At 33.0% G+C, this 26,165-nt stretch overlaps 2 protein-coding genes across 2 annotated transcripts; one reads left to right on the top strand and one right to left on the bottom strand.

Moving 5' to 3' along the window:
* The first annotated feature begins 20,512 nt into the window (after positions 1 to 20,512).
* LOC141643170 (LEAF RUST 10 DISEASE-RESISTANCE LOCUS RECEPTOR-LIKE PROTEIN KINASE-like 2.4) lies at positions 20,513 to 23,147 on the top strand. The gene is made up of 3 exons (XM_074452212.1): positions 20,513 to 21,433; positions 21,602 to 21,658; positions 21,853 to 23,147. The coding sequence occupies exons 1-3, from the start codon at positions 20,653 to 20,655 to the stop codon at positions 23,013 to 23,015; spliced, it is 2,001 nt and encodes a 666-aa protein (XP_074308313.1). The 5' UTR covers positions 20,513 to 20,652; the 3' UTR covers positions 23,016 to 23,147.
* A 461-nt stretch (positions 23,148 to 23,608) lies between these two features.
* Positions 23,609 to 25,107, bottom strand: LOC141643179 (uncharacterized). The gene is made up of 5 exons (XM_074452221.1): positions 24,951 to 25,107; positions 24,678 to 24,788; positions 24,514 to 24,583; positions 24,210 to 24,435; positions 23,609 to 24,122 (listed from the first exon to the last, which is right to left on the bottom strand). Exons 1-5 carry the CDS (start codon positions 25,034 to 25,036, stop codon positions 23,983 to 23,985), a joined length of 633 nt encoding a protein of 210 aa, XP_074308322.1. The 5' UTR covers positions 25,037 to 25,107; the 3' UTR covers positions 23,609 to 23,982.
* Positions 25,108 to 26,165: the final 1,058 nt, after the last annotated feature.

Here is a 26,165-nt window from a genome sequence, read left to right as displayed (position 1 = left end):
TGTTGTTAAAACGTTTTAACAACAGTTTTTGTTTAACAACCGTTGTCAATACTTTCCATACTATAAACCACACAAACACAGATCATGCTACAGCCACAAAACACAAACCTTAACACAAACCTTAACACAAACACAAACACAGACAAACACAGACAAACACAAACACAATTAACACACACTTTCTCATCGTCTCTTTCTCTCTTTCTCATCGTCGCTTTATCATCTCGCCGTCACTGTTGGTTTCATCGTCTCTTACTTTCTCTAATTATCAGGTAAATCTCGCCGTCACTGTTGGTTTCATTGTCATTATTTTCTTTTTCTAATTATTTCATTTGCATATATGTGTTTTTATCGATCATTATGTTATTTCTCTAAGTATTATTCGCTTAATTAGCTAGTAAAACAAATTAAATTAAATAAAACAAAGAAGAAGCAAGATGATAGAGAGGAATGCATGATAAACTTAATTAATATATATATATATATATATATATATATATATATATATATATATATATATATATATATAAATTAAAAAAAGAATTACATTAATAAAAATGCAATTCTTATATTTTTATAGAGAGTCTTATTCTCTGTTCCGTTCAGCAGTTGCTATATCGTCATATAGCTGCAATAACTGCTGCTCTATCAAGCCATCTTTTTTGGCGTCCTTGAGTGCGGATTGAGCATCCACAAGGTAGCTCCTGAAACTGTCCTCAATGTGGAGCAACCGGCGGATGAAACCGTTGTTGTTCTCGATCATAGTAAGAGTCTTAAGGATGATATCATTCATTTTGTTGATGAAGTTTGGAGTTTGTTTGAAAGATTAATTAGGGTTTGGAGTTTGTTTTAGCAGTTAGGGTTTGGAGATAGTGAGATAATGAAATGGTGGTTGAGATAATGCATGTATTTATACTAAGTAATGTGTGGTTTGAGTTGTTTTTTTAATTAATATATGTTTAGGAAGTTATGCCATAATCATCATCATATCTCTCTGCTGCTTCAAATCTTATTATAACCCTTCTCATTCCATATTATCCATTCATATGCACAGGGATGACAGTAATAATGCACGCATCGGAATTATAACGGGCCGTAATTATACATGCATCTAGTAATATTTAATTTAATTTTTTTTTATTTTTTAAAAACAAACAACAACGGGTATTGAGAAAAAACCCGTTGTCTTTAGTTATAACAACGGTTTTTTATATTACAACCGTTGTTATAACTTTCCCACCAAAATTAAGTCACACTTTTTACAACGGATTTTTATACTTAAAACCGTTGTTAATAGTTTTAACAACGGGTTCCTTAAGAAAACCAACTGTTGTTAAAACCTTTTACAACGGACGCTTTAACAACGTCCGCTTTTTAAACCGTTGTTATAACCTGTATTTGTAGTAGTGATTTAACACAAACTTTAGTGTGTTAGTGATAACTTCAGTCAATTTAGAATTAAGTAATGTATAGTATATTTAACACAAACTTTAGTGTGTAAGTGATAATTTTAATTTTGTTTTGAAGGAAATTTTTGTTCAGTCTAAGTTGATATTTCCCAGCCATATTTTGTGTGGGTAAAAAAAAATTGTAAGAGTGGATGTCGAAGCAGAGTGTACAAATCAAACGCTAATAGGATTGTATTTCATATTTGAGAAATTCTTGGGTAGATCGGGTGTACCATGTCATCGTACACCCTACCCAATGAGAATATAAGAATTGAATAAATTCTCCATAAATAATAGCACATAATCTTAATAAAATAAAAAATAAGGCATCTTATTGGCTAGGGTGTACGATATTTTTGTACACCCGGTGGACCTTAGAATTTTTGTTCATATTTTGAACATACAAAAGAATCAAGTTTTCGTGTAAGGCTGACTTTTGTTTAGTATATGTTTCCTACAAAAGAACTAATAAGATAGATCTAAGGCTTTTGTGATGTCAATTCAACTAATTGAGTTATTTGCATACGTAATACAGGCTTCAAGCTAAGAAAACTAAACGGAATAGGTTAGTAATAAGACTATACATTGCATTTAAAAGCTTAAGTTGTTACTATTCTATTATATAACACGTACCTTGGTACTATTCCTTTATCATTTAACAAATAACTTTATTTTTTAAGATTGCTTTAGTACAAGACATTTTATTCATTAAATAAAATGCATCGGTAATTGATCAAACAATTCTTAATTCTTAATGGATCAGTTTTATTTATCTTAACTAATTTCGAATATAGCTACTCCGTATATAGTTTTTGGTTATCGTAAATAAGTCATTGTCAGAGTTTAGCTAATTGACATCATTTTAGTACAATTAAAGTATTAAACATACATTATGAAAAAACTCTACCAAACGGCCCGTGCATCGCACGGACATTAAATCTAGTATATATCTATCTATATTAATAAAAGAAGCTTTTTTCGAGCGATTACAGAGAGTCCAACTTTCTAGAAATGCTTTCGAGCAATATTAAAATCTAAGAGCTTACTCTTTGTCTAACTACGGTCAAACCCAATTTCTATATCTAAACAGCTGGTCTACATTCCTTGCTAATAGTGTTTGAGTTGGAATGGTGTACTCTACCCTCTACATAAAAGAAAATTTATCACTTTTTACCGTATGTATTGTATTTGTTTCTCCTTTATTGTTTTTGTCACTTTGTTAGTTCCTGTTTATGTAGGTTATGCAATATGCATTCATGGTGATTGTAACTTTTTGGTAGCTTTTTTTTTTTTGTATAATTTATCCCTGTTGTAATTATTAGATTTAAATTATTTGTTTTAGTATCGTATATACTCCGTATAAGATAATTGTTTGTTCAATAATACTATCACAAATATAACTTTTTCTTTTGTTTTCTTATGCAGATGAATTTTTTATAAGGTTATTGCATGCGAGCGGATGGAGAGGGCGTTTTGCAAGCGTTGAGTCAGATTGTACTAATAATGTAAGCTCTAATGCATGTAATGTATTGTGTTGTATTGTATTGTATTGTGTTATTTCAAACTAGATTTGCTAATATATTCATAGTGTTTTGTAATATGTCTCTCTAACCTCCTGATTTGGTATGATATAAAAGTAACCAACATGTTACACTAGGTATACAAATCTTTGTCGGAAAATTATGCTATGAGTTCATGATTATCATGAATTCAACCGACATAGATATGAGCATGAAGTATGTATTTAACATAGATGAATTCTGCGTAGTATATCGTACATGATTTAACATAGATGAATTATGCGTAGTATGTATTTGTTACTATATTGATCATATATATTAAGCCTTGGCCATAATTACATCTTAAACTATTGTTATCACTAACACTCTTTTGGTTATAATACTTCTATACATGTCTCAAGAATATTGTTATCTCAATTAGAAGTACGCAGGAATGCAGGATGCTGTGAGTAGATGTTTGACAATGAGTCAATGACACTTTGTCAGTATTAATTGAAAACCAAAGCATGACAAGGTCGTACTATTATTTGCATAAATTAAGTTTGTTTGGTTATGGAGAGGGTTTATTTATCGCCTTTTGTTGCTTTTGCTTAATTTTACATACGTCTTTTGGTTTGACATGTAGAAAAAATAGTACTTCGTAATAGATGTTTATCTTAACTTTAAGTTTACTTTTTTAACTGAATCTGATTATGGCCAATTTTTTTGCAAATTATGGTCAAACCCGTTGATTTGGGTCACGATTAATCGATATCAAATGACATTAAATTTTTAAGTATTTTATTCATCAAATTAATTACCATTCGATATCCAAACAAACATTGACCATAATGCTTGGAGCTTTCTTTTGACGTATATGGCACATATTGCAGCGTAATATGACCTTTAGTGATATATATATTTTGTATTTAATGTGTTAAACGACTCGAATTCCCGAAAGGATCATACCTGTATGATAAAGTGATAAGCAAACAGATGAAGTTTATCACGTACAAGTGTACAATATCATGGGGAGAGAGAGAATACCGCGCAGCTGTTAACAATTAACTTCGATTCCCGACTCTTACGAATAAAAAAGCCAAATTTGGGAGGGGTCAACCCATTAAATTGTATTCATACCTTGAAGGAGATTGCCCCAGCTGTCGGTAGGGTACTCCTGGTCAACACAAAAACAAAAAAAAATAAAAACAAAAAAATCATATTTTTAATCTATGATATGAGTACATACTCTCATCAATTAATATAAGAATAAAATTCACAAATTTTAGAATAAGACGGGGTCTCACACGATAAAACGGTTTACATACAATAACTAAAGCCCAAATAGTTGCATACATGCATTCATAATGTCTTTCGGCTTATACTCCTATTGTTATTACACCAGTCCTTTGTTTAACACTTGGTTTGAAATCATTAATAATGAAATGAAATTTAAAATTTCATTTTAAAAAGAGATAATAGAACTAATCTCTATATGTCCACTAATTTCAAGGGATTATTGACAGATTTGTTCATTGGTCTCATGGAAACTTTGTCGCGAGAAATATGAACTATTATGGCTTAATGGTGTGGAGGACATAACCGTCTGGAGTTACAACTTTTATTACTTAATAACGCAATACGTATTCGTTAGCACAAATATATTTTCAAGAATATATTTTTTTATCGAGTTAGCATTACTCCTAAATGAAATACCAAAAACCACCAAAACACATTTGGTTAGGAGTCTCATAAGCAATCAAATTTATCTTTTATTTAGAATTGTACATCGAATTGGACTCCGATGAATAATCTTTTCTATATTAATATAAATAAGTTATTCTCAAAGCTGAGTTAAAGAATACTCGCTCTGTTCTTGTGAATAGTTTATATTTCCTTTATTTTGTCAAAGAGAAATAAAAGTAAATGTAAACTATTCACTGGGAAGGAGATAGTTTATCACAAATAGGATTATACATCGAGTTGTACCATAAACATGGTACAACCAAGTATAAGAATCCGAGCTTATGTGTATTCTTTCTGAGCTAATTTAAAGTTCATGTTTTAGTGTCTAAATGGATGAACTAAATACTTTCTAATAAAGCTCATATTCTTTAATATAAAACTCGGATACTTTGACACAAAGCTCAGATTCTACACGATACAACATATACAACTGGTTGTATAGTCCATGAATTAATAGTTTATATTTCCTTTATTTTGTCAGAGAGAAATAAAAGTAAATGTAAACTATTCACTGGCTAGGAGGATCGAGGGAGTACCATTTTTATATAATTAAAAATATTACAAAAGACTCTACCAAATGGCCCGTGCATCGCACGGGCATTAAATCTAGTATATATATATAAGAGAGTTTTTTCGAGCGATCTGAGAGCGTTCACATCATCAAAAATTAATTTAGGAAAGTATCATAAATAATAATTTTTGATGTAAAAACAAAGTGGAGAATCTTTTAATTATTATAATATATATATATATATATATATATATATATATATATATATATATATATATATATATATATATATATATATATATATATATATATATATATATAGAGGCCGGATCAAAGTGAGGCACCTTATTATGGCGAGGCGGCGGTCTCACCAAAATGATACATGTTGAGTGGACTGTGATATATTGCGCGCTACTGGGCTTAGATCAAAATTGACCCAATTACATTATTACAAACAACGTTCTTTCTTCATCATCAAAACTCCTCTCAGCCATCTTTCCCAAATCAATCTCCATAACCTAATCAATTGAAGCAATTGTTCGTAGATTGCAGCGATTTTCCGATCAATTGTAGCGATTTTCCAATCAGTTTGATCTATTCCAGAGTTTTTTCGATCAATTTGATCAATTCCGGCGTTTTTTCGATCAATTTGATCAATTGAGCGATTTTCAGATCAATTGTAGCGATTTTCCAATTGCATCAATTCAACAACCACCAAATCGCCATCGCCTCTCGCCTCTCGCCGCCGTTGTTACACAATACACACCAGGATTTAAATAAAACTTGGTCACGATAATCTTATTACTATCTGGTGTTGCTGATGGAATGGCTGGGGCTGATGGAATGGCTGGGGCTGCTATGTATGAATTGGTTCGTGTCGGTCACGATAATCTTATTGGGGAGATTATCCGATTAGAAGGAGATTCCACCACCATTCAAGGTTTCTTCTTTGCTTTCCTCTGCTATACATTTTCATTATTACTATCTACAATACACTTGATTATTTACTAATGCTTATTCATTGTATGTATCACCAGTTTATGAAGAAACCGCCGACTTGATGGTCAATGATCCTGTTCTTCATACTCACAAGGTAATTATCACCTCGTCTCGTCTCGTCTCTTCTCTTGCCTTTGTGTCGCTTTCTTATTGCTGGAACTTGGATGCTTATCAATTACATTTTCTCATTCTCAGCCGTTGTCAGTTGAGCTTGGACCTGGAATTCTCGGTAATATATTTGATGGGATTCAGGTACAGACTAGTCACCTGCTTCTTTAAGCCAACGATTTATACTTTTTTGTCATTTGATGGGATATTAGCATGATCGCATCTGTGCCGATGTGCTGACTTACTCAAATCTATTTGCTGACTTCCTCAAATCTATTTGTTCATCTAACTTTCTTATGCAGAGGCCACTAAAAACCATTGCTAGACTATCTGGTGATGTCTACATACCTCGTGGTGTTGCTGTGCCTGCACTTGACAAAGACATACTTTGGGATTTCAGCCTAAGAAATTAGGTAATGTCCCCATTAATCTCTTCACACGGACTGCCGACTGCTTCAATAGAGGTTTAATGCGCTTTGCTGCTGGTTTCAGGCGAAGGCGATCTTTTAACTGGTGGACACTTGTATGCTGTAAGTTTTATTTAAATCCTGGAAATGTTTGCATTAATGTCGTTTCAGCTGTCGCATTGCCAAAATTTTCTAAAACTTGGTCATTATAGGTGTTAGGAATCACCTATTTTGTTCTTTACCTTATTTTGTGAATCTCAGTTCTTGTGTTGTGAATCCTAGAGCTTGTTTTGTGAACTTGTAAGATAATTTTCTAGAACTTGGTCACCATAAGTGTTAGGAATCACCTATTTTGCTCTTTGCCTTATTTTTGTGAATCTCAGTCCTTGTGTTGTGAATCCTAGAGCTTGTTTTGTGAACCTGTAAGATCATTTTCTAAAACTTGGTCACCATAAATGTTAGGAATCACCTATTTTGCTCTTTGCCTTATTTTGTGAATCTCAGTTCTTATTTTGTGAATCTCAGACCTTGTTCAGTGAATCGTGGGGCTTGTTTTGTGAAACTTGGTCATCATAAGTGGTTAAAGTTGCCTATTTTGCCCTTTTTCTTATTTGGTGAATCTCAGACCTCGCTTTGTGAATCTCAGACCTTATTCTGTTAATCTCAAACCTTATTATGTGAATGTCAGACCTTATTCTGTTAATCTTAGAGCTTAATTTGTGAACTTAGAAGCTAATATTCTTAAATTTTGTTATAAGTAATAAGAGATAACTTGTTTTGCTCTTCTCCTGATTTTGTGAATCTCGGTCCTTATGTTGTGAATCCTATAGCTTGTTTTGTGAACCTGTAAGATAATTTTCTAAAACTTGGTCATTATAGGTGTTAGGAATCACCTATTTTGTTCTTTGCCTTATTTTGTGAATCTCAGTCCTTGTGTTGTGAATCCTAGAGCTTGTTTTGTGAACTTGTAAGATAATTTTCTAGAACTTGATCACCATAAGTGTTAGGAATCTCAGTCCTTGTGTTGTGAATCACATAGAATGAGGGCATTCTATGTTTGATGTTTTACAGCTTAGTTTCTATTTCAGGAACTTTATAGTAGAATTTTTTACTGTTACTTTTTTGCTTTTTTCCTTATTTGGTGAATCTCAGACCTTATTTTGTGAATTTCATACTTTATTCAGTGAATCTTAGGGCTTGTTTTGTGAAACTTGATCATCATAAGTGGTTAAAATCACCTATTTTGCTCTTTTCTTTATTCGGTGAATCTCAGACTTTGTTTTGTGAATCTCAGACCTTGTTCAGTGAATCTTAGAGCTTGTTTTGTGAAACTTGGTCATCATAAGTGGTTAAAATCACGTTTTTTGCTCTTTTCCTTATTTGGTGAATCTCAAACCTTATTTTGTGAAACTTGGTCATCATAAGTGGTTAAAATAAATGGGGGTATGATTTTCTTTCACATTCTTTCAAGATGGAATGAACTAAAGTAGTACATATTCAAAAAAACCGCAATTAATTTTCTTCCTCAACATGAAGGTGGAAAAAGATAAGGGAACAACTCACATGATGAAAACTAGTGGAATGATTTAATTATTTTAAAACCAATTAGCTCAAATGGCAGAGCGTTGTGCAATGCACAAGGTGTGGGTTCGACTCCCATGTTGGTTATTGACTGCTACTGTTACTTCAAAGCCTAATTGGTATTTCTCTAGTGGACTTTTGGTCATAAATGGTTGAAATCACTTATTTTGCTCTTTTCCTTATTTTGTGAATCTTAGACCCTGTTTTGTGAATCTCAAAGCTTATTTTGTGAATTTAGAAGATAATATTCTGAAACTTGGTCATAAGTGGTTGAAATCACCTATTTTGCTATTTTTCTTATTTTGTGAATCATACGCCTTGTTTTGTGAATTTTACAGCTTCTTTTGTGAATCTGGAAGGCAATATTGTAAAAATTCTTCATAAGTGGTTGAAATTACCTATTTTGCTTTTTTTTTGGTGAATCTCAGACCTTGTTTTGTGAATCTTAAAGCTTGTTTTGTGAACCTGTAAGTTAATATTCTGAAACTTGGTCATAAATGGTTGAAATCACCTATTTTGTGAAACTTGGACCTTATTTTATGAATCTTAGACCTCACCAAATTACTTCATGGTTTTGTAAACCCTGGACTTAATTTCGTGAATCCTAGACCCAATTTTGTGAATCTAGCACATAAACAAGTGATATTGGACATATATTAAAATTGATAAATATATTATAATTGTATATTTATATTTGTTCATCTATGTGGGACTCGAACCCACACCTTGCGCAATAGCACAATGCTCTACCTTTTGAGCTAATAGATGATATAGTACCAAAATTAAATTATGCATCATAGTAGATTTCACAGCTTGGTGACTTGGTGAGTAAGAAGGTGATTTAGTAACATTCACTAAATCTTAACCTATCGTCGATACAATTAGTCAATCGCTTTCATAGTAGATTTCACAGCTTGGTGAGTAGGAAGGCTAATTAGCCATAATATTAGCCAATGCAATGGGAGTATGGGACGATGGTGATTTCCCAAACACGACAAAAGTTAAAAGAATCTATGTCTTTCTGAAAGAGTCAAACGACAAACAAGAGTTTCGTAACAATTATTGTTTCGGTTAAAACATACATAAAAAAGATTTTATAAAAATGTGGAAAAATAGAGAGCGTATAATAAGCAACGATTTTCCACACATTTTAATCATCAAAAATGAAGGAGGGATTTTCCTGTCCAATTCAAAACAATATCCCTATCTCTTGTGTGACTCACATAGTCAAACTAAGTAGCTGATTGTAGTCGAACGACTCAAACTTGAAATTTAGCTACAACATAAAAACAAACTATAAGAGTAAGGAGTTTAGCCCACGGTTCCAAGAACCTTTTGAACTTGGTATTAGACGGCCCTAATTAGAAGAAGTAATGAAGTAAAAAACAAACTTTGCTTATGACTAGAACTACGAGATTTGGTGCAGATTCCAGCAGTTTTTGGATAACAACCCATGAAGAGTAGTTGAGAAAGCATAGCTTCAACTGAAATAAAGCAGGGAACTGAGGAAGGTTGCTGCTGCCGCTGCCACTGCCGTTGCAGTATATGCTAAGAGTCTACAACCAATGAGAATAAAAATCGTCAAATTAAGTATTAGGAAAATTCTTGCAACAACAACTGAACTACCAAGTCCATAACTCCATATCTACCCCATTTAGGCCCTTAGACCGCCAGTAACTGAATAGAGGAATGAGTTGCCTCAGATAGCAATAAAACTGATATGCACGGTGCAAGCTAAAGCTTTTAGTCAAAGACAAAGCATCCCAGTGTGAATGGAATTATAGAGAAAGCAATTACATACATGAGAATGTTAGTGAGGTACAAGATCCATCTTCTAAAATTAATATAGGTAAAGGACAGAGTTGGTCCCTTGAGACAACTGAGGTCAAAAGTTAAGAATTATAACTTGTATCACTACCTTCACAAGCAACAATGACTTGTACAGAAAGACGAGTATGTGTAGTTGATACCAGGTGGCGTAGTTATTCGGTCGATACCTTGCCAATCCGAGATGACAAAACCCTGAAAACCAACAACACAAGCAAATTTAGATTTAAAGTTTAAAACACGGCATGTTCATCAAAAACTCAAACTCCAACTTCGTTAAATCAATTATTTTTGTGCAAGAGCATTATATGCGTACAGTCGTACACAACCAAGTCATTAACTCATCATGCATTAAATATATAGAATGAAGAGACAAGGGAATCCATCTTAGTTAATTTAAGCACAATGATGGACTTTGATGCAAATATATACCTTAAAGTTAAGGGTGCCCTTAAGATATCCACTAATCATTTCACGATCGGCATGCATCTTAACACCGTTCCAACTGGAGTAGGAAATCATGACAGTAGATACGCCTTTACTGATAGCATCGAATATGCGGCATGTGAATGCTAAGAAACTCATGCGAATCAATTACAGTGTTAGCCTCATTGACTCCTCTCGTTGTCCCACCATCTCCGACAAAATGCTTTGCACAAGCAAAGAACCTTGTCCCCTGGCAAAGAAGCCAAAGAACAATCATGTTATCGATAACACCTTCCGCTTTTTATAAAAATCATTCTAAGTATCTATCAATGTATGAGCGAAATTACTAAAGTGTACTCTTATAACAAGTGTTAACTGTTGCTATGAATTCAATGATAAGTTTCAAATTCTTCTTCAAAGTAAAAATTGTTATGTCAAACCACTACCTTCACAAGCAACAATGACTTGTACAGAAAGACGAGTGGCACAAGTAAAATCCACAGGGCACTAAAAGCCATATCTGATATGTAGATTTTAGTAAAATGGCATGATACAAATTCATAATATGGATATACTCTGCATGCTATTAGTTCGCCTTGCTAAGGGTTGAGAGCAATAGCCCGATTGTGGAAGGTATTTCACAGTCTTTCCATACTAAACTTCCTTGAAACGAGATAAATAATGGTAATTGCAAAGCAACGGTAAATAATTAATAATCGAGAAGGTGGGTTGGTTTAGAAGAGGCAGTTACGGAAATTGTAAGAAAGCGCACAAGACAAAACTGAAGCTTTATCCCGCTATGATTTCATTTAATTTCTAACAAGTCCAACGTCAGTATTTAGAACACCAACTTGAAAAACACTAAAATAATTAGTCAGCTAGAAAATATATACGGAGTAGCTTACAGTCGCAGCACTTCCAAGTTTAACGTAATTAGGCTCGTGATTCATAGAAAGTGAACTAGGTGGTGAAGAGCCATCGATATCCACAAAAGCGAGCCCCCTCCATCCACGATGATGCCGCTTCACTTCCTAGTCCTTTAGTGCCACTAGAACCGGATACATGCTTCAATGGATCTCAAGTAAAAGCAGGAGGCCCACGTCCGGTGAAGGCAAAAAAAGAATGATTTCCAAAAACTTTCTTCTCAAGACCCGTCTAAGATGGCCATTAGTAATTTGAACTTGATGATGTAATGAAAAAAATATACAAGATAACATGCAGCCGGTCGCATATCATTCATGATTGCACACTAAAATAACATGGAGATAGATAATAATGAAACTGTGGGCAATAACAGGCATACAATCATAACAAAAACATTTAAAAAGTTAGTTGATTTGCTCACTAGTCATTTGAGTATCAAACGTTTCAACTAGGCCATACTGCAAGCCATGTCTATTGCTTAAGAAAACAACATATTAACTGAAGAGCGCTCAATTATAACGTTTCTGAGTGATACTAATATCCTAGTGACAACAAAATTGGCATCACTAGTAGATCATAAAGACGAAATTTACAATTATCTGGATTATACTAATATCACAATAACAACAATACTTGTGTCATTAGTTAATCGTAAACAACTGCGAACAAACCGGCTCTATCACATCTGATTTCGTGCTATAAACGGAGTAGTATTAAACCATGTCAAGCTATTTCCTAACCAAATGTGATCAATTCTTTCAACATTACTTAATCAAACAACGATTGATCGGTTTATCAAGCTGAATTCTTCACCAACTAGCTTAATCTAAAGGTGCTAACACATCTTTTATAAAATAAAACCCAAACTTTTAGAGATCGCTTGACGATCAGACCTTAATATAATCCAAAAAACAAGATCGCAAGAAATGTTAAAACACTAAAGGTAAACACTCGGAAATCTAGCACATTAAACACGAAAGACGAGATCAATCAAAAACTAATTAAAATCATAATAAAATAAGAGATAGAAATTAACTAACTTTACGTCACTTGCAGATCACCATTGTTGCAAAGAGGAGTGATGTAACGCCTCGAGAATTGCTACGGATTATGGAATTATGGCGTGATTAATTGGCGAATTGATAATGAATGGTAATTAGAAGGAAATGTGAGAGGAATTGGGGGAAATTGAAGAATTAGGTCATAATCGTATAGTGGATGAAATTGAGATTAATTCGGAATTAGGAATTGCAAGTACGACGATAATTAAGATCAAGGAACGAGAGAAGGATAAGTTACTGTACTTCCGGATGGTAATGGAGGTCGAAAAGCTCAATGATAATGGCGGACGGAAGCTCAGCGAGAAAATGGTGAAGACGGAGCTGACGAGATGAAGAGAGAGAAAGTGAACTAAGAATATGACGGAGTAAACGATGGAGTATGATTGGAAATGTGCAGGATGTTGGTTTATACAAGGGACACGTGTCAACATCTAAATCATTTGTAGTTTTTTAATCTGACGGTTTAGAAGGTGTCCAGCCGCCTCACCCTAAGAAGGGTGCCTCACATGATTCAATCTCTCTACATATATATTATATATATTATATAATATATAGTATTAGGATCAAGAAAGTTCATGTCTTACATGTGAGTCCATAAGTTTCCTTTAGAGCCATTGGATGAGGAAGATGGAGGGTTGAGATTGGAATAAAAAAAAAGGAGGATTAATGCCTAATAAAACACTCCCCCTCTCTACTTTACTAATCCACACTAATCAAATATTAATCCACTATATAACCTTTATTTTTCCACCAACTTCTCTCTCATTCACACAATTCACTTCTCTACTCCCTCTCCAAAACCCAAATTAATTCAAAACCCAAATAATACTCTCATCCTAACAAACCCAAATAATTCAAAATCTAAAAAATAAAAAAAATTCCCTCCATATTACTCTCCCACCCACCTCCCACCACCCACTGCCACCACCATCCACTGCCGCCACCACTACCCTAACACACCCGACACCACACCACACGACCCCACAACGCCCAGAGCGCCGGCCTCCACCCATCCCGCACAACCACCACCACCGACTGCCTCATCCCTTGCCTAACCACCGTCCACCATGCGCCTCCTACCCCGAATGCCACCTCCCTCCACTGTCGCCACCCTCACCGACACCAAGACTACCACACGCCCACCCACCACCACACCGAAACCACTCCAGATCTGCGGCTACCGCCTGCTTCCTCCCTCCCTGAACCTCTCCTCTGACCGACACCTCCACCGACTGCTTCCACCCTCACCGACACCTCTTCTCTTTTTCTTTTCCGTCTTTCAATTCCAGATCTCTTTTTTATTTTTTATTTTTTTTTCTTCAATTTTGTTCGTTTGTGTGTGTTTTTGGTTTGTGTGTGTTTTTGGTTTGTCTGTCGTTTTTTTTTTGTTTTTTATGATTTTTTTTCTTTTGTTTTTACATGTTTTGTTTTTTTTATTATGAACTAGATATTTTAAATTTTTAGATCTCACATAATATCTAGTTTTAAAAATTTCAGATCTCAAAGTTTTGTTGTTGTTGTTGTTGTTGTAAATTGTTATTATAAATTATATTTTGATTTTAATATTAAATCTACTAAATATGAAATATTTTCTTTATATTTTTTTTCTTAGTTCTTATTTTTATTTTGTGAGATATTTTTATTTTAGTTTTAGATGTACAAAATAGATCTAAGATTGTTTGTTGATTTTAATCTTAGATATATTTAAAATATAGTCTTATTTTTAAGGTATTACACTTTTTCCATTAAAATTACACTTTTTTTTTATTAAAATTACACTTTTTTTGCTAGAATAACACTTTTTTCGGCTAGAATAACACTTTTTTTTGCTAGAATAACACTTTTTTCGACTAAAATTACACTTTTTCTGCTAAAATTACATTTTTTGTTGTTGTTAGAATTACACCTTTTTCTGTTAAAATCACACTTTCCTCCATTAAAATTACACTTTTTTCTGTTAAAATTATACATTTTTTTGCTAGAATAACACTTTTTTCGGCTAAAATTACACTTTTTGTTGTTAGAATTACACTTTTTTCTGTTAAAATTATACTTTTTTTTGCTAGAATAACACATTGTTCGGCTAAAATTACACTTTTTTGTTGTTAGAATTACACTTTTTTCTGTTAAAATTACACTTTTTTTTGCTAGAATAACACTTTTTTCGGCTAAAATTACACTTTTTGTTGTTAGAATTACACTTTTTGTTGTTAGAATTACACTTTTTTCGGTTAGAATTACACTTACCTCTATTGAACTAATGTTACACTCTCCATGGACTTGGTCATATTCTCATATTCTCATTGGACTAATGTTACACTCTCAATGGACTAAAATTATATTCTCGATGATTTGAAATTATATTTTTCTCGACTAAAATTACACTTTTCCTCGGACTAAAATTACATTCTCCTTTACTAAAAATAACAATCTCATTGGACTGAAATTACACTTACCTGGACTAAAATAACACTTTTTGTCATTAAAATAACACTCGTAAAATGCTAAATTACAATAACTTGTGATAAAATGACAAAAATTCAAAATATTATTCGTTAAAATCACTCGGAAAAGATTGAAGTTAAATTTGTAAAACGCTAAATTCTCGAAAATATTCCTTAAAATTACACTTTTTGCTGTTAGAATTACACTCATAAAATCCTAAAATGTCGAAAACTTGTCTCGAAAAAAAAAAAAAAAAAAAACGAAACAAATAAAAACTTGTCTCAAAAAAAAAAAAAACGAAAAAAACCGAAACAGGAAAAATGTTAACAAAATTTTCATAAACTTTGAAGTATAAGACAAAATATGGTGTTAATTGTGTATGATAATGAATTAGTGAATGTATTATTAAAACTAGACAGAGAAGTGAATTAATTAGTGTTAAGTGTATTTTTTGCTTTCAATCTCAACCTTCCACCATGCATGATCCAAGAGTTGTGGGAGGGACTTATGGACTCAAAAAATATAAGGGACTTAGGAGAACTTTGCTCATAATATATATATATATATATATATATATATATATATATATATATATATATATATATATTTCCTAAATTATATTCAAGTGATATTTTCAATTTTTATATCAAACTTTTACATTTCACTAGGCAAAAAAATATCATTAAAAAAATTATTAAAATAATATAATTAGCTTCGTGGTAAAAAATGCTATCATTAGAGAATAGATTTCATATTATTTGCACATATTAAAATTTCTTAGTATGTAAAATTGTGTAATTTTTTTAGTATGTTGTGTCCCATATTGGAAAATAACGTAACTGTAGTGAATATATTACATATAAATAGTAGAATTGTCGCACATTGAAAGATTACTATAAGGTGATGTGATCTTATGAGTATAAATAGGAGGCATATTTGGAACTTATGTATCCACCCAAAATTTTCTGAGTCTCATAAATATTGTTTTAAAGAGCTCTTAAGATTTTCTATCATTATCTATGATATGATATAAAAAATAAAGTGGAATCGTTGGGAACTACCTAGGAAAGAGTTAAGAACATAAACAAGAAAATAAAAAAAAATAAAAAACTAAAGGTTTTACTAATGCTAGTTTCCTGACCCAGTACAAAACTAAAGATTTTACTAATGGTTGTCTTCGGAATGCAGTAATAGAGCGTTAATGAGTCGTTATATGTACGATGTAGAGATCCTTATCTAATGATCGAGACTAAGTGGTTTTACCTTCAAAGAAAAATAATATGTATACAATAGTGCTGTTTTTAAGAGTAGACATGTAATTCTTGGTATGTTATATCTTTCACATTGAAAAATAGTGTATGAATGATGAACATGCTACGTCTAAATAATTAAATTATTTATCTCACATCGAAAGAATAATACACGGTAGGGTGATTCTATAAATATAAATAGGAGGCATCCTTGAAACTTAGGTATTAACCCAAATTTTTTTGATATAAAAGATATGTACTTTTTAGTATGTTATATGTCTCACATTAAAAAATAATGTAGGTGTGGTGAATATATTATGAATAAATAATAGAACTGTTTCACATATATACATTTTCTATATTATATTAAAGTGATGTTTATAATTTTGATATAAAAACTTAGTATCGTATGAAAATTATATAATTAGATTGTGACAAAAAAATGTTATCATTAGAGTAAAGATTGTATTGTATTTTCTCATTATTAAATCGGTATGATGTCAAAGTAGGTGCGAAAAAAAATGGTGTACTTAGTATGTTATTTGTCTTACATTGAAAAATAATGTAAGTGGGTGAATATACTATGTATAAATATTAGAATTGTCTCACATCAGAAGATTACCATAAGGCAGAGTGATCTTATGATTATAAATAGAAGTCATAACCCAAAATCTTTTGATTTTCTTAAGTATTATCAGAGAGGGCTCTTAAAAGAGTTTGTATTACTGTTTTTACAATAATGATTTCTAACCTAAGTTAATCTTTGGAAAATCTTTTAGTTATTAATATATATACTCTGTATTTCTTATTTTATATTCAAGTGATGTTTCTAATTTTTATATAAAAATTTTTACATTTCATTTGACAAAATAATGTCGGTAAAAAAATTATGAAACTAATATTATTAGATTAATGGTAAGAAATGATATCATTAGAGTATATATAGATTTCATATAATTTGCACATATTAAAGATAATGGTGTATTTCATAGTATGTTATATGTCCCACACTGAGAAATAATATAGGTGTGACAAATATACTACATATAAATAATAGAATTTTCCCACATCTAAATATAGCATAAGGTGGGTGATTCTATGATTATAAATAGGAGGCATTTTTGGAACTTAGGCATCAACCCAAAATATTTTTAGTCTCTTAAGTATTGTCTTGGAGAGCTCTTAAAAGTTTATATCATTATAATTTTTACCTATAGATTTTATATGTCCCACATTGAAAAATAATGTAGGTGTAGTAAATATACTACGTTTAAATAATATAATTAGAATTGTGTTAAAAAAAATTCTATCATTAGAGTATATGTTCATATCATTTGCACATATTTTAATTATGATAAAAAAAATGAAACAAACGTATGAATATTAATAGATAATATAGTATTTGCTTATTATTAAAGCGGGTTGGATGTCGAATTAGGTTCAAAAAATATGGTGTACTTCTAAATATGTTATTCGTCTCACATTGAAAAATAATGTAGGTGTGATAAATATATACTACGTATAAATAGTTGAATTGTCCGACATTAGAAGATTATCATAAGATGGGGTGATCCTATGATTATAAATAGGATTTATCCTTGGAACTTAGGTATCACCCCAAATATATTGGATCTCTCAAAGTATACTTATTATATAAGATACTTTATAAAAAAAAAAGACTTTAAACATAATCTTGAATTAAATATGGTTAATATTATAACGAAAATTTTTCATGATACCCTCGAATTTTGGTAGATTACACATAATAACCCTAATTTTAAGTTTCTACATATAATACCCTTGTGTTTACTTTTTTTCATAACGCCGTTACTCCTATAAGTAAATAGATGAGTAATTGAGCATGTCATACTATTTGTGTTTTGTTATTTAGGTATTAAATGTTAGTTTATTAAATAAAATATGGATTTAGGAATTAGATGATGAAGTGTTTGTGTAATAGATAACAAAAGAAGAAGACGTCACAAGTCATAGGAGTAATGACGTTATAACGGAAGTTGTCAAATGGTATTCTGGGAAAGAAAAAGGTGAACACAGGAGTACCATTTGTAGAAACTTAAAATTAGGGGTACCATGTGTAAGCTATCAAAGTTCAAGGTTATCATGAGAAACTTTCAATATTATAATAATATAGTTAATTAAATTTTCATTTAAAAGAGAGAGATATCCGTACCAATAAAACAATAAAGGGGTATTATTTTTTAATTGTTATTTTATTGTCACACCATCAAACTTAACGTCCATTAACAGCCTATACATTAGGGGTACCATGGGCAAAAAAATGGAACCTCAAGGGTACCATAGGCAGATTCTTAAGAGTAGGGTAACATGAAAAATTTGACAAAATTAAGGGGGTACCACGGGAAATTTCCGTATCTCAATTATGATAAAAAAAATCGGATAATTCACGCGGTACCCCTAAGGTTTGGCGCTTTGCACGAAATACCCAAATTTTTTATCCGAAAATCTTAAAGAGGTCATAACTCGTGTTTACGCGTTCCAAAAGTGACGAATTTTGTTCCAAATCGCTTAATCTTTCCGAGAACTACAATTTGAAAAAAAAAATTGTCGCATTTGGATTCCGCTACTAGGAGTTATTGTGCGTCAAAGTTTTTTCAACTGAACAAACTTTGAGTGAGCATATCTCTTGGTCACGAGTTCCAAACTCGTCAAACTTTTTTTTCAAATCGTAGTACTCGGAAAGATGATCGATTTGAAAAAAAATCTTCACTTTATGAGTTGGTAAACACGAGGTATGGCCTCGTTAAGCTGTTCGGATCAAAAATTTGGGTATTTTGTGCAAAGTTGGTCACTTTCAGGAGTACCACGTGAATTATCCGAAAAAATTTTGAAGAAAAACAACGTACAAATATTAATGGAGAGTACTTGATCATATTATTAAATTTAAATATAACTATTAGATATAATGAGTAGCAATTGTCCGTATTCGGTATTCGGGATCTGGTTGGATGTCAAACTAAGTGCAAAAAAGGTAGTGTAATTCTGAGTATGTTATTTGTCCCACATTGAAAAATAATGCAAACGTATAAATAGTAGAATTGTTCCACATCAAAAAAATAATCCAAGTTTGGTGAATATATTACTTATAAATAGTAGAATTGTCCCATATCGAAAGATTAGTATAAGGTGGGGTGATTATATGATTATAAATGAGAGTTAACTCACGTATATATTAATCGTTTTTTTTGTTGAAAAAGATATTTTAATAATATGTAAACAAATTATTAGACATAAAATGTAAACATTAAACCTTTATAACGTTTTTTTTTTTGCATTATAAATTAATAAGTTAATTACCCCGTGTAACGCACGGACATTCAAACTAGTTACTATTAAGTTAAGTTCACAAAAGCTAAGCTTCTATAAATTAAGTTCAGAAAAGTTAAGCAAAAATAAGTTAAGTTAAACAAATATAAGTTAAGTTAAGTTCACCAAAAATAAGTTCAGAAAATTTAAGTAAAAATAAGTTAAGTTCAGCAGAAATAAGTTAAGTTCAACAAAATTAAGTTCAGAAAAATTAAGGAAAAATAAGTTAAGTTTAACAAATATAAGTTAAGTTCAGAAAAGTTCAGAAAACATAAGTTAAGTTAAGTAAAAATAAATCCAAAAGAACATGACCCCTATGAACCGGATATTCCTATAATCCTATGGAATTGTAATCCAACGGTCAATCAAACAATACCACAGTAGACAAAGGTGTAACTCGGTAAGTCTCCTAAATTACGGACTTTATAACAACACAAAATCTCATTTGTGACGGCACGTATCCGTCACTTTGGAGTGACGGATACTATTTTCCCTCATAAATGACCCAAATAGAGGAGAGAGGGAAGTACATGGAGGTGTCCCCATCTTGTCCCCCCTATCCGTTTTGTGAGTGACATTATCCGTCACTTGCTCCGACCCGTCTTCAGCAAGACTAATTGTTATAACAAAGTCACCCAATTTGCTATAGATATTTGATGCTTCCTCTGTCCGGTCATTTGTCGTCTTTTTCCATATTGGTGTGTCTCAGTAAATTGTTGTACTTTTATTTTAAGAATGAACTTGATGAACAATTTGATCATTTACACTCAATTTTTTCCACTTGTCATTTAGTAATTCCTTTCTCTTTCATTGGTCTTTGTGTCAAAACCAAAGGACAACAATTGATCAGGACGGAGGGAATATTTGATAGGTGTTGTGATTGGATGGAGGAGCATCAGTATTATGGAGTACAGAAAGATAGGTAGGTCCATTGTGATGTCTAAGTTGACAGAAAATTTGATGCATCAACTATGTGGTCTTAATTCTACACGTTTATCAGCAGCCATAAGACCAAATGTTAGCCTTCAAATTTCACTTCACATTTGACAAAAATCTCTAAGCTCTTATTTCCTCCATGGATCATTTCACTTCATCTTCTTATGTATCCACAATTACCATTATCATCACCATTATTCTTACATTAACCACTATTCCTGCAACACTATGTCGTCGAAGTGACGAGTTCAATGCCTGCAGTAAAACATTCACCTGTGGGAATATGACAGGGTTAAGCTACCCCTTTTATGGTCTAAATCGACCTCAATATTGCGGTCACCCTGGATTCGAGCTCCTAAACTGCGATCAAAATACTCAAAAAATTCAAATTATGATCTTGTCCCAGAAATTTTATGTCTTTGACATTAATTCAACAGCTTCTACCATGAGGGTTGCTCGACAAGATTTCTTTGATGGGTCTGGATGCCCATTAGTTCTCGCCAACATTACGATTGATTTCTCGATTTTTCAGTACACTGATTTAGATGCAAATATGACCCTTATATATGATAAATGTGCCTTAAAATGCCCAAATTTTAGTTGCCCTTGGGGTGGAACCAAGTCAGTGCCATATTTGCCAATTTGCTTCCTGACTGACAAACTGATGGTTAAATTTAACATGTCAAATGTTATTTGCCCAAAGAAACTAATGCTTCCTGTTCATAAGACAGATGTTTTGGCAATGGATGAAGCGGGGCGGTACCTGCCTACATCGGCTTGGAATGGGTTCCAGCTGAAATGGAACGCAAATGATGGTTTGTGTCAAGAGTGTGTTGGATCAGGAGGCCAATGTGGACATGATTCTAAGTCGAATAAGTTTTTTTGCTTCTGTACTGATGAATCCAAGTGCCCTTTTCCAGGTACTAATTCTAGTAATTGCTTTAAATATCTAGTCACAGAGGCAGCTTTAACGTCGGCCAATTTTGATATCAGATTGCTGTAGTCATTACTAATGATTTACCAACTAGTTGACATTTGCTAAACGTTAATCGTATTTGTTTATATGTATATCTAATAAAACATAACAGGATCAATCGACAAGGGGCGCAGAATCAGTCTATCTAAGCTCAACGTTGCGCTAATAGGTAATGAACCTAAATCCCTAGGCTATCTCAATTCATCAATGTTGATCTAGTTTATCACTTAGCTTCGTGTTTTATGACGATTCTAAAATTTCTTCAAGGCATTGTTTTGGGACGGCTGACACTATTTTCTACGGGCTTGTCTCTCTCAGGCGTATCTGTTACATGATATTCACCTTATTTCAATTGTGTTGCAGCTTGTTTCTCAGTGACAGGAATATGCCTGATTATTCTTCTAGTAATCTTTTTTAGAAGGAGGTACTCATCGAAAGACCGAGTTGATCAACGAGAGAGAAGAACTAATGTTGAGACTTTCCTTAGAGGTCATGGATCTTCAGGTCCAAAAAGATACACATACAATGATCTAAAGAAGATTACTAATTCCTTCAAAGACAAGCTCGGAGAAGGCGGGTATGGCTCCGTCTACAAAGGAATTCTTCAAAATGGCACTCCAGTTGCAATCAAAATGCTACACAGATCAAAAGAAGAAGGAGCGGAATTCATAAATGAAGTTGCAAGTATTGGAAATACCAACCATGTCAATGTCGTCAAACTCTACGGGTTCTGCTACGAGGGTCATAGACGAGGTCTCGTGTACGAGTTCATGGCTAATGGATCGCTTGAAAAGTTTCTATACACGGGCGGTGAGTCCGATAACGACCATCATTCCCTCGGATGGGAAACCCTATTTGAAATAGCAATTGGAGTTGCGAGAGGACTAGAGTACCTTCACAGAGGGTGTAACACAAGGATACTACACTTTGATATTAAGCCACACAACATTCTTCTCGATGAAAACTTCTGCCCGAAAATATCAGATTTCGGGCTATCCAAGTCGTGCCCTCAAAAAGACAGTCTCATATCCATGTCCGAGGCTCGAGGAACAATCGGGTATATTGCTCCCGAGGTATTCCTTAAGAGTTTTGGTGGTGTGTCCTACAAGTCAGATGTCTATAGTTATGGCATGTTGGTCCTCGAAATGGTAGGTTGTCGAAGAAAAGTGTATTTAGAAGGAGAAATTAGTAGTGAACAGTCTTTTCCTGATTGGATTTACAGGCAGCTCGAAGCAGGGGACGAGGAGAATGAGGAGGAGAGTGGATTGATTCATGAGGAAATGGAAATGCAAAGGAAGATGATAGTAGTGAGTTTATGGTGTGTGAAGACTAACCCTTCGAGTAGGCCTCCAATGAGTAAAGTGGTGGAAATGCTGGAAGGGACACCTGAATCTCTACAAGTTCCTCGTGCTGCTTCTTTGTCTGCGTCGCTTTTGTCACAGCAGAGGGCAGATAGCGACATCAGCAGCTTTAACGATCAACAGTCAAGATCAAGTCGCAATAATCAGTTCTCAAATCAAGCTTGATACCAGTATTCAAAGAAGTTAAATGTATCATGCCTTCTATAAAATTAAAACAAATGTTTATTAAATTTAGTCTTTGTATATAAAACCCTCTCATATAAGTTTTTATAATATTCTTAGAACTTACATGTATCATACATTGCTTGCGAATTTAAAAAATAGTTTGGTGCACATAAACGGACTATTAAGTTTCAGGGGAAAACAATACTGAGAGGACCTAGCAGGTTTAATTCCTGCCTGCTTTTTTAAGTTCTGAAACTCATGGCCCCTAATTCGTATCCTGAATGAGAATAACAAAGGCGAAGTTTTCAAATTTTGTTGTGAATTTCACCCTGCCTGAGAATGACTCAAAATCAGTGTCAAAAAATGCAAACCTGGCACAATTACCCGATTTACAAGGTGTACCACCAACGTTCTTGATCCTTGCACTTTTAAGTGCAAAATACACTTACAAAATTTACCGATGGACAAGGGAAGTGATAAATTTCTGAAGCGAAACATGATGATGTGGTAAGAGTAGAGATGACAATGGATTGATTGGGTTGGATCCAGTTTTGCAAGATTCAAACCCAAGCCGTTTAGATAATGGAGCATCCTTTTATATTCAAACCAATCTATTTCTAAAACTTCAAAATCCATATCCAATTCATTATATTGTTTTTCAAAACCATACCCGATACAAAATATAATCTAAAATCATATAATAATTAATAGTGACTATTTAAAATTTTAATTTTATAACACAAATAGAAATTTAAGTTTAATAGACCCTAAATTTTCAAACAATATTGATTGGATCGGAATATGAGACCTAAGACTCAGTATCACTGTATCAGTACCAAATCAACTTCAAATATAACTCACAAAAGTCCGAATCATTGTATACGAGTCGGATATAAAGTTATGATTAGCAAACATCAGCACAACTACAGGAGCATCTGTTTCATCATGGAAGCCACGCACCTACTCCTCAGACGACTCGAGACTTTCTCTTCTTCTTCCTCGGAATCAGATCCTTTTCCCTTGACCCCCATAGTATCCCCGGACAGCCATCTACAGGGTGATACACAAATTTGGTACAATATCCGCACCCACAATTATCTCTTTCATCTGCATTAAGAAAGAGAATAATCAGGATGAAATTGAAGTCAATAGCATAAAACAGTTGAACAAAGTGAGAATCATAATACAACATACCCGGTAGAGAGAGAGAATTTCCCAAAGAGACGCAGCAGTTAACAGTCAAACGTTCGAGTGGTGAAGTAGGGGGGTTTCTAAAGAAACGCAGTTGAGCAAAAAAGGTCTGGACAGAAGCAGAAGAGTCATCTGCACGTTTAGCCTTGAAATTGTAATGAAAGAGTGCCCCATTGCCGATAACAGCTCCTTGGTAGAAACCAAGCTTGACGAGCTGAAAGTAGTGACCCTGAGAAATCCAGACAAAGTGATAAGAAGATGCAAGGTGAAAGCATGAATGATTATTATTTATGAAGAAAACACAAACCTGTTCCTGAAGGTATGATAATGCTGCAGTTGCAAATTCGCGTGATGTTTCTTCAATGTCTTCAAGTTTCCTATAAAACACAATGGAATTGATGTTTTCTTAGCAATAGAAATTGACAAATGTGATACAGCTTGGTAGAAAGATGGAATAGCGTTACAACATACCACGGTCCTTGCAGCTCATCGGTATCGGTAACGGTATCAGCATGGATTTGAGCAGCGTTAAGGTTGTTTTGCCAAGGGGAGACATTGGTGACATCAAGCTTTTCAACAGACCTTGAAATCCCAAAATTGAAAATAAGACATGCGAATATGGACCGGAACGGGGAACTTGAAATAAACCCAATTCAACATTACAATTGAAACCATAGAATTCACGTCATGATCAGTTGCTAATAAAATTAATTGAGATTGTAAATTCAGAATTAAAAGAGAAACCTGGAATGAGGAGTTGAAGGTCTAGGTTTTCGAATTGGAGCTTTGGATCCTAGAGACCGCGATGAGTAACCTGATATCGTCGTCATTCCTCACAATAAAACTGCCTAAGTTGTATGAGCCTATACATAGAGAAGATGAGAGACACAACTATATATTATTCCATTATGAGGGACATACAATGAGAATAGAGTTACCCTAAGAAAATACACTCTACAATATTCTAAGATATGAATATCCATATAATATTATACTATAATATATAATATTTTATAACACTCCCCCATCGGATGTCCATCACTGAAGAAGATGTGTTGTTAAAAATCTTCCTAGAAAAACCCCATGGGAAAAACATTGGTGAAAAAAAAATAGTACACTAATCTTCAAACACGCATAACAAGCTGCATCGTTAAAACCTTTCCGTGAAAAAATCCAGTGGGACAAAACCATGGCTAAGGAAAAAGAGTAAAGCGCGTGCTCTTTTGACATAACTTCTTGATAAATCTTGAAATGATCCACGATTTGACATAACTTCTTGATTGTTGAAGTAGTACCCATTGTGGCTGATAAACTTGAATCTTCGATTAATAGAAATTTATGACAGCTTCGATATCATATTTCTTTGAGAACTCACAGTAGTCTGGATATAATCATTTCATAATAACTCTTAAATATTCAATAATAATACCTTCGTAATTATGTTATAGTTTCTCCTCCATCAATGATATAACATTATATTTTGAAAGTAATTGTCATCTCAACAATAATGACGATCATGACTATAGCATAATAATGTGCTTATAGTACTAGCTCGTTAAAAACCTTACTAGGAAAAATTCGTTGGGACAAAAACCTAGTCAAAGGGAAAAAGAGTGTAGTCATCATTCCTTAATCCTTGTCTTAAGGAGAATTAATCATATAATTATTGAATAAATCATCCAATACCTTTGAGCGATTTTCTTTGCTAAACCATATATGTATGGATTGATATTTTCATCGTAGATTTGCACTACATAACTACATTATTCTAATCGTTATGGTAATTCCGGACCATAAACTAATTTCACATGTTTAGCAAAAAAATCATTCAAATCTAAATTTCAGTATGCTAAAATTTCAAGTTAAGACAATAACTTTTCAAATAAACTCTATAAGAGTTTTGATGTTCCATTTTGGAACTAATCACGATATATTTCAATCGTATTGTAGAGGTTCATA

Source organism: Silene latifolia, chromosome 2 (assembly GCF_048544455.1).
Source record: "Silene latifolia isolate original U9 population chromosome 2, ASM4854445v1, whole genome shotgun sequence".
Taxonomy (NCBI): Eukaryota; Viridiplantae; Streptophyta; class Magnoliopsida; order Caryophyllales; family Caryophyllaceae; genus Silene; species Silene latifolia.
The sequence above is the reverse complement of the archived record's forward strand: the minus strand, read 5'-3'. Positions and strand labels throughout refer to the sequence as shown.

Coding starts and splice junctions, on each gene's coding strand:
- LOC141643170 (XM_074452212.1), top strand. CDS start 20,653: ATGGATCATTTCACTTCATCTTCTTATGTATCCACAATTACCATTATC. Junction 21,434..21,601: donor ATCCAAGTGCCCTTTTCCAG/GTACTAATTCTA, acceptor AAAACATAACAG/GATCAATCGACAAGGGGCGC. Junction 21,659..21,852: donor GCTCAACGTTGCGCTAATAG/GTAATGAACCTA, acceptor ATTGTGTTGCAG/CTTGTTTCTCAGTGACAGGA.
- LOC141643179 (XM_074452221.1), bottom strand. CDS start 25,036: ATGACGACGATATCAGGTTACTCATCGCGGTCTCTAGGATCCAAAGCT. Junction 24,584..24,677: donor GATGAGCTGCAAGGACCGTG/GTATGTTGTAAC, acceptor TGTGTTTTATAG/GAAACTTGAAGACATTGAAG. Junction 24,436..24,513: donor TATCATACCTTCAGGAACAG/GTTTGTGTTTTC, acceptor TGGATTTCTCAG/GGTCACTACTTTCAGCTCGT.